Here is a 13,111-nt window from a genome sequence, read left to right as displayed (position 1 = left end):
CACCACAGTCACCAATCGTCATCTCTTCCTCTTCATGTATAGGTTCGTTTCCTACTCTCAACAACTCATCTGCTACCTTACAACTGTGTCGATACTATAAAGAATATAGTTTTAGTTGATTTCTCTTCAACACGTCCACGGGTTCTTTGAAAGATAGTAATGTCATTTTTTTAAGAACCTATCACATCGATGAGCTTATACTGTAGAATGGACATATTATTTATTTTAGTGCCCCTTATGTATATCTCACGAATTCATCCTTATAAATATTCAAATAGGTAAATTAAATTATAAATTATTAAACTATCTGAATGCGCTCGTGGTTTAAATAAGAAACAGTCCAGCCGACTATACTTTCCGTTTGGGCCAAATATTAAAACCTAATCGGATCTTGACCCGACCCATAATACATCACCGCTTACGCAAAACGCATATCATCGTCGTCGTTAACAAACTTCGCTTTTACCTTCTTCCCTCAACCGACCCTACGAGCTAGGCATGGGCGTTCGTGTACCCGTTGACGTTCGGATCGGGTTTTTTGGATTTCGGTTCCTTTTGATAACACCTCCTAGGTCCCATTCTAGTAGATTTGCAAGTACGGATCGGATTCGGATATAACACATCGGGTTCGGATCGGTTTTGTATCACATCATACAACCTATAAAATAACAATATATCATTCGGATTCAGGTTATATCGGATCGGTTCGGATATACCCGAAATAAAATCTAGAATTTAAAAGCAAAACATAAGAAATATATACTTATTTATATATAATTAAGTATTTAAAGTAGTTATATAAATTTTAAATACTTATTGTTAGATACCATATCAAAATAAATATGAAATCGAATATTTGAAATATATATTCATGTTTCATATAATTACATTGTATATTAGTTTGGACATTCGGACAGGTTTCTTCGGATATCTTTTCGGATTTTTTTGGTTGTTTTGGTTTTTTCGGTTTACCCGTTCGGGTTTGGTTAATAACACTTCGGGCTCGGATATGTTTTGTACCACCTTACAAGATCCATTCGGGTATTTTTTACATTTCGGATTTTTCGGTTCGGGTTCAGTTCGGATTTCGGATTATGGTTTTTATGCGCAGGCCTACTACGAGCCGTCGCTTCAAAATATATATATCACATCCCACAATCCATAAACCTCAAAAACTTCTCCATTTCTCAATCGAATCAAGGTACAAGCGATGTCAGGCTTAGCATGTGTAATTCATGTAACAAGGAGTTCGAAGACGACGCTGAGCAGAAGCTCCATTACAAGTCCGAGTGGCACCGCTACAATCTCAAGCGCAAGGTCAGTGATTCTCCCCCTTAGAGTTTCTTCGAATGAAACTGCTCGATCGTTTGTTTCCTCGGGAAAAGCCTATGATACAAGCTGATTGTAAGCTTCGTTAGGGTTGAAATGCTTATGAGAATAGCGATTGTTGAAATGTTAGATTACTGGTGTTCCTGGAGTTACGGAAGGTTTGTTTGACGCTAGACAAGCTGCGTTAGCTCAGGAGAGGATCAAATCGTTTGAAGCACCTTTGCTTTACACTTGTGGAGTCTGTGACAAAGCTTACAGGAGTTCCAAAGCTCACGAGCAGCATCTGAAATCGAAGAGCCACGTTTTGAACGCTTCTTCACAAGGAGGGACGAGCAACAACGGGGAGTAGGATAAAGCGATAATCAAGCAGCTCCCTCCTCCTCGCCGTGTTGAGAGGAAGGAGCCTGCTCCGATTGAGGAAGAGAGTGAAGAAGAAGAAGAATGGGTTGAGGTTGATTCTGACGAGGATTTGAAGGGTGAAGATATGGATGAGTCAGGTTCTGGTGAAGACATGGAGGAGGACGATATCGAGTTTGAATTGGATCCGACTTGCTGTTTGATGTGTGATAAAAAGCATAAGACGCTAGAGAAGTGCATGGTCATATGCATAAGTTCCATGGGTTCTTCATTCCTGATATCGAGTACCTCAAGGATCCTAAAGGGTTCCTAACCTACGTTGGTCTAAAGGTATGTAGTTTCGTCTCATCACTTTTAGCCCTCGGTGATTCAACAGACGGTTAAAGATCTTTTTTTTCTCTTACAGGTCAAGAGGGACTTCATTTGTCTCTACTGCAATGAGTTGTGCCATCCGTTCAGCAGCTTGGAAGCTGTTCGAAAGCATATGGAAGCCAAGAGTCATTGCAAAGTGCACTATGGTGACGGTGGTGATGAAGAAGATGCAGAACTAGAAGAGTTTTATGACTACAGCAGCATGTATCTAACCTTCCTCTCTTTTAGTATCCACGGAATCGTGCTTGAACTATTGTTTCTTTTGTTTGTATAGTTACGCCAATGAAGGTGAAAACCAGATGGTTGTATCTGGTGAACCAGCTAATACCGTAGAGCTTTTTGGTGGGTCTGAGCTTGTGATCACCAAGAGAGGGGAGAACAAAGTAACGTCCAGGACTCTGGGGTCTCGAGAATTCATTCATGCGCTACTACAAACAGAAGCCACCACCATCTTCTCAGAAGCACATCGTCAACTCTCTAGCCTTGAGGTTTGTCTTGGAGACCCATCAGTGGTCGTCTCTTTTTACTCGTATAATCAGCGAATCAGGCATTGTAGAATCTTGACTTGGATGGATGTTAAACAACGCAGGTACAAAAGCATGGGTCTAGCAACAGTGCAGTCCAAGGAGGACATAGTGAGGATGAAGGTGATGAGAGAGATGAACAAAAGAGGAGCGAGAATGCGTGTTAAGCTCGGAATGAAGAGTAACGTCATCAGAAATCTGCCCAACAACGTCACGTATTAGTCTCGCCCAAACTAGTGCTGTTTGATTCTGCAACGCTTGTTTGTACAGTGAGATCACAAAACCATAGTTTTACTGAACCTTTTGTTGGTGAGCGAGTCCAGGACCTATATAGCTCATATGCTCTTGAAAGATTCTTATGCTCATTGGGTCGATTTTCTCTGATTTAGCCCATAGTACTTTATTTCCTATTTTCATTTTTTCTGGTAACTACAGACTCTATTTCATGTAATAACATGAACCTGAGCACTCGAGTCCCTAACTCATATATAGAAATTTATCACACAAGGCAGCTAGTATATTGTCTGTTTATTATTTTTTATCATTGTTTTAACGTGCAATTTCTCAAGGTCATTATCATTTCCTCTGTTTTATATTATACATTATTTAAGTTTTTCACACATTAAAAAATGATTAAATAAGAAAAATAGATATTATACATTATCTATATTGTTTCATCTACTTCATAACTATTAAATTTTAATTATATAATTTATAATTGTTTATATTTATACGATTTTCATTTATTTTTCATCATAATATTTTTATAGTTTTATAAATTAATATTGAGATTAAACTCATTCGCAGACTTATAATAGTAAACATGTATTTTGTTTTTGTTTATAATGATGAAATATCATTTTAAGTTATTTTGAATTAATTGAATATTGGGTATATATTTTCATTCAAACTCAAATTTTAGATTATTTTGGGCAGATCCTCCTATAAAAATATATACAAGCTAACATACATTTATAACAAAACATAATTAATAATGTAACAAAAAAAATTAAATCATGAAACTTGCAACGCTAAAATTATATTTGCTGGTTCAAATAACTTAACTGAGAGCATCTCCAAAAAGATTCTCTATTTTAGAGTTTGCATAATTCTATATTTGAAGTTTCAATGTGTTCTACTCCAAAAGCAAAACTTCAAATCTAATTTCAAAATTATTTATAATTTATGATATGGTCCTTATATTTGTCATAATAAATGTAAATCCATAAAACTTTTATAAATAACTAGCACATATGTAAAACATAACAGTAATATTAATTAATAAAATTTTACACTAAAATATAAAATTATAAATAGAAATACATAATTAATAAATAGAGAAATTAGGCTCTATATACACCAAAAAACCAATATTTGCAAAATACCCTAGGACTAATTTTGACACTGAGAATTACCTCTGCCCCAACTATCTGAACCATTATCTCTCTTGTGTCTTCTTATTATCTTCTGCCGAGAACAATCTTCTTATTTCTCTCTCTTGTTTATTTTTAAAATCACCAAACACAATTTTTTTTCCTATTAATCTACAAATGTTTTTTTCCTTATATTTTCTGTTTCCAACGATGTGAATCAGCAACGGGTACGTATATTTCAATTAATACAAAGTATGAATCTAATGAGTACTATCCTCACATGAGTTTTGTATCTGTCATCTCTATTCTTTTACTCAATCTGACCGTGATATGAATGTCTAAGAAATTTTGTTTAATATACATGTGAGATCTCTTCGATTCATTCGCCAGTAAAAGCTCATAGTTGTATTGATGGTTTGTATAATCAAGAAATATAGAAATTTTCCGACATTAATGAAACCTGAATCTAACATTTAAGTTATTGTGCTTGTAGTCGATATTTATAAAGTTAACGGATAATTGTTTGATTACATGCTACAAATCAAATATTGTGAGTATATGCATGTTTGGTTAGTTGTTACTAAACCGGTGGATGTCGAGTTTTTCACAAAATATATTATCATTAGCTGATAAATGTTTACTTAGGTGTTATAAAACATGAACATGCTTTTAAAACCGTTTGTAATTTTTTTTTTAAAAATAGCTTGTCTTGGCTGATAAATAGTTTGTTAGATGCTATGAAATAAGTTAGTAGGTTAAAACAAGTCACATAATAGTTTACGTTGAAACTTTGTATTCATATTATATAAAACATATTATGATTAGCTGATACATGTTTGGTTAACTGTTACAAAATATGTTATCGCTTTTTACATTGTTTGGTAAAATGGTTAAAGTAGCAATCGTAACTAATATATATATTCTGTTAGAAGTTATAAATTATGTTAACATGTTAACTTAATCATTATCTATTCAACTAATATTATCCTAGCGGTTAACAATTATTGTAGTATATATAATCAAAATTTAGGGCAAGAAAGAGAAACATATAAGAAATTAGAGCAGGGGTAAAACGGGAAAATATGACAAAAATACATTAATTTTTATTGTTTTAGGGTAGTTTCTTAATTTCTTGGTGATTTGGATATATTCAGCCAATTGTCTCAATTAAATATTAAACTACAAGCAAAATACCACATAATTTCATAAAACTTATTTCCATAATGTTTCGTCTTCGGTTCTACAAAAAAAAATTTGGAAAAAATTTTAGAGGTTCTAGAGAAAATTTACTAGACTATTACTGTTGTTGTAATATTTAAATTTGTGTAATAATTATGTTTTCATGTATCTTTTTTTTTTAAATAATTAAATTTCTTTTGTAATACATGTTGTCTAATTCTAGTTTTAAAATAGTATAAATCTTATTTCAAAATTATATTTAATTTTATGTGCAAAATTTGAGTTTATAAAAATAAATTTGAAAAATTTAGATATACAAAAGCTTTAAAGATTAAACGATAAATGAAAAAATACTTAAGAACCATAAATGTGATGTGTAATTATAAGGACCATAATGCAAATAAAAAGATGAAACTTCAAATTTAGAAATTTGAGTAATGAAGTTTCACTTTTTTAAACTCTCAAAGTTTTGAAGTTACTTTTTGAAGAGCAAAAAACTCTATTATAAAATAGAGTTTTTTTTGGAGATGCCGTGAATAAGGAGTACCGTCAAGCGTCTATCCCGTAGGGCGGCTCAGGTGATGCAGTCAGACGTGAATCCTCATACGGCATGTAGAATTGTCAGCTGTAGAAACGTATGTAATATTTCTCATAGTTGTAATAGCATAATTATCCAGCGTTAAAAAAAATATATCGATTAAGAAATGTGCAATTTTCTCGAATAGACATTTTTAAGTTTTTGTCACAAAATAGTTCTCAAAAAAAGAAAAATGATCAAAATAGCCTCTTTTTGTTTTGAAAATTTTAATTTTAATTTTTAATTTTTAAAAATTTGAAACCCTATCCCTAAAACCTCACCTTTTGACTTTAAACCCTAAGTCTAAATTAGTTAACCGTAAGATAAAAACTACATTTTACCTTTTAATAAAAAATTTTGGTCATTTTCTTTTTTAGGCGATATTTTTGTGACAAAAACTTAAAAATTGCTTATTTTACTAAATTTTTCTAAGGAAATTGTGTGGCCTCAAAATGATGTATATGTGTGGCTAAAGCATTTCTTATGTTTTAACTTTTAAGGAGGGGACCATGACAATGCTAATGTGGAGGAAAAGTATTGGTTTAGAATAATACCATAATTCATAAGATCGAGAAACCAGAATGTTATATTCCCAACCTGATGATATGAGCTTGGCCTCGTCAGTTGACGCTATTGAGCTCTGAACACATCTGCAGAAAGCGTTAGAACATCATTATCCGGTGTTTTTTAGGGTGAGGTTATTAAGAGAATACAAAAAACAGTTTCTAAATTTTTTAATTAAAATGTTAAAAAACAGTTTCTTAAAGTAGTCAATTTCTTAATTTTTAAGTTTCTTATATTCTCATAAGAACTCCACCCTAAAAAATTCTGGAAAGTGATGTTCTTAGATTCCAGATTCCAAATTCCAATCAGGACACACTACTACTTTCCCCTAATAAGGAGGAAGATGTGAGAGTGTTGACAACATTTGCTTCAACTTTTTCTGCAGACTTTGAGAATCAATGTCTTTTTAGTCTTCTATTTAGTCATACCACAAAGAAGAATCTTTAACTACTTGATTAAATTGCATGTACAAGCAAACTCTTTTGTAATACGTACTTTTCTTAATAAAAAATTCTTGTAAAATACTATATTAAGCAATGACTGCAAAACTTAACATGTGTCTGCCAAAAGTTGTTGTCCCAATCTAGATACACTTCATCTCAAAAAGTACGGACATCAACGCAAATCTGCAGACACACAAACGTGGACTTGTTTGAAACACGAGTTTCTCGAGACTCCTCCTCCTCTCATTCATCGAATGCGACCTTTTATCAAACTGCTTCCACCATAGCGAGTTTCAACCAACCAACAACTCTCCATTTGCCTTTTCTATAAACAGTTTTAAAACATTTCTGAATCTCTCAAGAAACAACAATGACAGAAACACAAACTAGCATTGATCAACAAGAAGAAGAAGAAACAAGAACAAAGACTAAGCCTTTAATCCCAGGTTTACCCAACGAGATCGCGGAGCTTTGTCTCCTTCGTCTTCCTTACCCATACCATGCTCTCCTTCGCTCCGTTTCATCTTCTTGGAACACAACAATCACCAACCCGAGCTTCCTCCTCTCCAAGCAATCTCTATCCATCTCCTCGCCTTACCTCTTCGTCTTCTCCTTCAACAAATCAACGGCCAAGGTTCAATGGCAATCCCTCGATCTCTCATCCGGCCGTTGGTTCGTTTTACCTCCGATGCCCAGCTCCTTCGCCAAGATCTCGTCTCCCCACGCGCTCTCCTGCGCGTCGACCCCACGTCAGGGAAAGCTTTTCGTCCTCGGCGGCGGCGAATCCTCTCGCTCCGCCGTCGTCTACACCGCCTTGACGAACCGCTGGTCGCTCGCGTCTCCGATGCTGAGTCCGAGAACGTACTTCGTCTCCGGGAATCTAAACGGCAAAATCACGGCCGTCGGCGGGAGCTTGGACGGCGGCGGAGAAGCGACGAAGGACGTCGAATCGTACGATCCGGAGAGCGACACGTGGAAGGAATCCGCGAGGCTTCCGATGGTGCTGGCGAAGTACGACTCCGCCGTGATCGGGAAAGAGATGCTGGTGACGGAGGGCTGGGCGTGGCCGTTCATGTTTCCGCCGATGGGACACGTGTACGACTCTGATAAGGACACGTGGCGAGAGATGAGCGGCGGGATGAAGGAAGGGTGGACGGGCGTGAGCGTCGTGGTCCGGGGGAGGCTGTTCGTGATCTCGGAGCACGGCGATTTTCCGATGAAGGTTTATTCGTCCGAAGACGACACGTGGAGGTACGTGAGTGGAGAGAAGCTTCCGAGAAAGACGATGAGGCGTCCTTTCGCCGTGGCGGGAGTCGAGGACCGGGTCTTCGTGGTGGGCGAAGGGCTTAACGTGGCGGAAGGTAGAGTGGATGAGGGGCAAAACGGGGAATTCAGTGTTGAGTGGAGGATGATCGCGTCGTCTTCTCATCAAGCTCGTACTCAGTTTTCACCTGCTAGTTGTCACGTGCTTTATGTCTGATTGATTATATAATAGTACTATTTTCTTATTATTTTGTCTCAAAGACTGGAGTGTATATATGGTGATTCGCTTGGGTTAGTTACGTGAAGCCGTATGTGAAAGGTTTACACAAATATTAGAATGAGTGTAAATAGCTGAGAGATCTTAGAATTGGAACGATACCGAACCAAAGACACAACTTCACAAATGACCTGACCTCAATCTCGCCCGAGTCACGTTGAGGGCTACACAGAGCTGCTTCGAAATGCAACGATCCTTCTTCTTCTTACAAGGAAAGTGGTAAACACTGAATAAACAAGTGTCTCGTATTTTGCTTCTCGGTTGTTTGCATCATCCAATAGTCACAAACCAAGTAGACTCGAGCTTAGAATCGTACAATATCGAAGACAAGCCACATCCAAAGTTACCTTCTCAAATTATTAAATATTTATAAAGCTGGTTTTACAAAAACAGAACAAAAGAAAAAACATAACTATATCCAAAACAGCATTCTCTTCTTATTATTGATAAAAGATTTAACAAGAGGATGAGACACAAAAGCAAGGAGGGTGATCGAGGTTGTTGTCATTGACAAAACACAAGACCAAAACCACTCGAGACGCAAACATAAAACTTAAAAAGAGGTTGCCATATATAATTTTATAAAAAATTATATATATAGCTTAACCTTGAATTAAAGGGAAAAACAGAACGTGAAATAAAATAGACTCCACAATAAGATTGATTATGCGGCTGAGGGAGCAAGGCTGGTAAGGCAATCACCGACTGGTTCCTTGGAAGCTAGGGTTGTGATGATCGGGTTAAGCTTCAACTCAGTCTCAACCAAGTTCTTGTAATCCAAATTTGAATCATCATAAATTTCCCACCATTTTTTCACCAACATTTTGATATCTTCTCGATCCATATGCTCTTCAGCTCCAGTGAATCTCCAAGGCTTTGAGCCCTATTAAATAGCACTTCAGTAACTATATACATATTATATGTGTTAAGAAAATATTGGCAATTTAAAGAAAATAAAACATACTTTGGCACAGTAATGAACAACTTTGATATGATCAAGGTCAACATGTTCAGGATGACGCCAAAGCATAGCCATTACGAGGTTGTAGGTTGTAGGAATTGGCTTGTAAATGTCTTTAAAGTACATATTCAGAAAATCCTATCAGAAATAAACAATAATATTAGTCTTAAAATATATAAAGCTACATCGCGTAATGAAAAACAAAACTTAAAATAAAACCAGACCTGTTCAGCAAAAGAAGTTGGAGCAGTGACTTTAACAACTTGAAGCATATCCTTGTAAGTGAGGAGGTTTGGTTCAAAGACCAACATACCAGCATTGAAGTACATTGGTGGCGGAGGACCATAAGTCTCCACTGGCCATGTCACCTTTTCTGGTGACTGTTGGCAGTAACCAATCTCATATTGAGGTGTTTTGGACCAACTACCCTCGCAAAAGCAGTCTCTAACGGCATACAAGTAGCCAGAAGGAGAATCAAAAAGATGATCAATGTTATCAAACACTTGTATGTCTCCATCAAGATATATCATCTTCTCATACTCCACAAACTGCATTTATAAAATAACATTCATTAAATCCATGTGTAAATCAATCTAACTAGCTATTGCATGCTTTGTATACATGCAATGCAAATAAAAGATATGGTCATATGATGAAATAAATATATGAGTTTTGTGAATCGCTATTGGTTTGGAGTTAAATGGACTAGATCGGGACTAAATTTCAAAAAAGAAATGATATACAAATATCCTATGGTAAGTAAGATTTGTACCTCCCAAATACGAAGCTTTGAGTAATTGATGACGTAATAAGCCATAGCATAACCGGCTTGGTTTTCTGGCGGAATAACTGGGTCAATCTCTCGGACAATGCAACCCTGAGCAACCAAGATTTGACGATGTTCTTCTGGCACATCTGGAAGAATCGCCACCACAAGAGGATAAGCCGAGTTCACTTTACGGAGTCCCTTGGCGAGACCAACTACACCCATCCAATAGTCTAGATTTCCAGCTAAAAAGGTCACATATGCCATTTTTCCATCGTTTGGGCTCGCCACCATGTCAACTTCTCCCTTTCTCTCCACGGTCATATCCTTCGGCGCCATTTCAAACAATTAAAAGAAGATTAGATTGAAACTTTTTTTTATCTCGTTTGGAGCTTGTGTTTAGAAGTGGATGAAAGAAATGGAGAAACCATCCTTCGTTATATAAGAGGTAGAGAGCGTGAAGGGAGTTAAATGACAAGGATAGTATGGAAACAAAATCATCTCAAATACATTTTATCTTTATCTTGATTCCATATAAGCTGAAATCTCTCGATTTGCAATATTTCCGATTTATTACGAGTCGCCTCCATCATCCAATTAGCTTTTATATGGAAAATATATATGTCATTACATTCCAAAACATAGAAACTTGCTCTGTATACATGGAAACTCCTAGAATCTTCAAACAGTTTTTGATATCTCGTATACATATATGGTTAAATATTTTGAAATTAGTAGTATATTTATATATCTATAAATAAAGGCTAATATTTGTATAATGGGAAACCTCAATAATGTTTAGATTTTTTAGATCGGAATTACAAGATATCTCTCATATATGGTTGTACCTTAAATATTCGAAACGTCCGAAAAAGGTTATACAAAATAAATGTTCGAAAAGATAACATTGTTGATCGATACCTTCAGGCCCACGTCTTGCTCTGTTAGGGGGCTTGGGCAAAGCCCTTCCGCTGAATTCCTGACATTGTAATACACTAACTAATACTAAAACTAAGAAAAAATACACATGGGACAATGTCTGTCGTAGGAGTTACATGTCAATGAGCTTTTGTGTATTGGTGTCCATTCGGAAATCAGTGTTAGTTTGCTCTGCTCACACATACAACAACAGACAAAAGGCTTCTCTGCTTATCTCCAATTATCTATCACAATTCACTTCATATTTCATATAGACCACACCCAAACAGACCACATACGTCCCTCTCCTCTGTCACCGTTAGTATCATAACATGTAAGACAATAAGTTAGGTATATTATTGTTTTAAGATTCAAATCCAAAATTTTATATGCGGATAACCTTTGAGAGTTGTCACCAAACTAAAGAACAGTTGTGAAACGCAATATCTGAGATACGGTCATGATTGATCCAACTGATATGAAGAATTCCGTTGATTCTACCAAAGTTAATGAATGCACCATAGTGTTTCAAAATATGAAGGACTCCGACAACCATAGATCCTCATCAACCTCCACAAAACTTGAGAGGTAGTACTTTCTCAAGAAGCTCTTCACATGAAGGTTTCTGACATATATGTGAAAATAATTTTCAGATGATTTTAAAACATATTATCAGACACAAAAAAGATGATGAAAGTCTTAATGTGTTGCCAATAAATAATAATATTCTTAACAAATCAAATCTTCCACCACTAAAACATCCTGTAATTAAAAACGAGAATTATATATCACTCATCATCATCACAACTACCACCGTCGTCATCTTCCTCTTGCAAACTACTTAGACAGAAACAACTTTGAGTCTGAGCCATCAAATCTTGCTTACTCTTCATCATCATCTTCCTCCTCTCAAACAAACTGATAGTTTGAATATCACCGTCAGCATCCAGTTTATTGGGTTCTTGGAGTGCAAGTAAAGGCGTGGAATTAGGGTTTTGCCAAGTGTAGAAACTGGATACTGACATAGATCTTCCTCTACTCCTCAGCTTATTTGCAATAATCAACCTCCTCTTTTTATTGAACGGGTTTTCTACTTTTTCCAGATCCTTTGCTTTAATGTTGCTAGATTCCATTAAATTCCCAAAAGATTTTGATTTACCCACGTAATGGTTCGATAACCCTCTCCTGAACAAACAAAACAAACAAACTTTTTATCAGTACTATTCAGACAAAACCAACATAACAGTTTCATTGCGAAGCCTTGCACTTAGATAAATTGAAAACTTACTTAATCGGTAGAGAGTCTTCTAAAGAGGAACTAAACGAAACGAGGGCTCCTCCTTCTCCTTGTGACGAAACGGCGTCGTCTTCGTCCTCCTCCTCGTTATCGCTGATCTCTCCGATCGACGATGAGCTATCCTCCGACGATTCCTCCGCTGATTTATTACTCATACTTAACTCGATACGGCTGGCAAGCCCGATCTGCGATCCACCTCCTCGTCCCGATTCATCCGCCATTAACAGAGCCGGCGGCGGTACGGCCTTATCCTGCGCCGATACACCGCCACGATCTCTAACGCACGCCGCCGTGCCGATTCCAAACGATGAACCCACCATGACCTCCATCTAATCTTCCGATACGATCTCTTGGTTAAGCAATATCGAAGAAGAAAGAGAGAAGAAAAAGCTCAAACAAACACCACTGATCGAGAAAAAATGGAATAAAGATGGATAAAGGATCATTTCTCATTTATATTTATATTAACAAATATCGTATAAAAATACGACTACAGTATGTATTGTGAGGCTTATGTGTAGACGCAGACACGCACATGTTTTCAATATGGGAATAATAGTCCGAGGCACGCTAACTTTGACGATTGACACGGTCTTGATGACGTGGCGAAACTCTATTGGCTTGATTTTGGACCCTTAGCCGGACGTTTCGGGTTTGTGTCTCCGTTTAATGTTAGGTGGGTACCACCTCGACCTTATCCGTTTCTTATTTGTGTTCCTCGATTTTTTTTTTTTCATTTTAAGATTTGTTTATCAATCGGAAAAGGGAAAAAAAATCTTGAACAGATCAAATTGATCGGAAAATAAGATGCTGATTTGCAATAATAAGTCAAAAGATATACAAAAATATTCGTGTATAACTTACTTTATATTTTAAAAAGGAAAGTACTATGTGGATATATATTGTTAAGT

At 36.3% G+C, this 13,111-nt stretch overlaps 3 protein-coding genes and 1 pseudogene across 3 annotated transcripts; 2 read left to right on the top strand and 2 right to left on the bottom strand.

The window, feature by feature from the left end:
• Positions 1-865: 865 nt before the first annotated feature.
• LOC106363970 lies at positions 866-3,113 on the top strand (annotated as a pseudogene).
• A 3,601-nt stretch (positions 3,114-6,714) lies between these two features.
• Positions 6,715-8,311, top strand: LOC106365789 (F-box protein AFR). Its single transcript, XM_013805279.3, has one exon. The coding sequence runs from the start codon at positions 7,089-7,091 to the stop codon at positions 8,196-8,198; it is 1,110 nt and encodes a 369-aa protein (XP_013660733.1). The 5' UTR covers positions 6,715-7,088; the 3' UTR covers positions 8,199-8,311.
• A 362-nt stretch (positions 8,312-8,673) lies between these two features.
• On the bottom strand, positions 8,674-11,543 carry LOC106365790 (galactinol synthase 6). Its single transcript, XM_013805280.3, has 5 exons — positions 11,304-11,543; positions 9,992-11,213; positions 9,444-9,767; positions 9,223-9,357; positions 8,674-9,141 (listed from the first exon to the last, which is right to left on the bottom strand). The coding sequence occupies exons 2-5, from the start codon at positions 10,322-10,324 to the stop codon at positions 8,923-8,925; spliced, it is 1,011 nt and encodes a 336-aa protein (XP_013660734.1). The 5' UTR covers positions 10,325-11,213; positions 11,304-11,543; the 3' UTR covers positions 8,674-8,922.
• Positions 11,544-11,591: 48 nt separating this feature from the next.
• On the bottom strand, positions 11,592-12,632 carry LOC106365791. Its single transcript, XM_013805282.3, has 2 exons — positions 12,192-12,632; positions 11,592-12,088 (listed from the first exon to the last, which is right to left on the bottom strand). Exons 1-2 carry the CDS (start codon positions 12,527-12,529, stop codon positions 11,692-11,694), a joined length of 735 nt encoding a protein of 244 aa, XP_013660736.1. The 5' UTR covers positions 12,530-12,632; the 3' UTR covers positions 11,592-11,691.
• Positions 12,633-13,111: the final 479 nt, after the last annotated feature.

This window comes from Brassica napus, chromosome C8 (genome assembly GCF_020379485.1).
Source record: "Brassica napus cultivar Da-Ae chromosome C8, Da-Ae, whole genome shotgun sequence".
NCBI classification, from domain to species: Eukaryota; Viridiplantae; Streptophyta; class Magnoliopsida; order Brassicales; family Brassicaceae; genus Brassica; species Brassica napus.
This window is presented reverse-complemented; position numbering and strand designations above follow the sequence as displayed.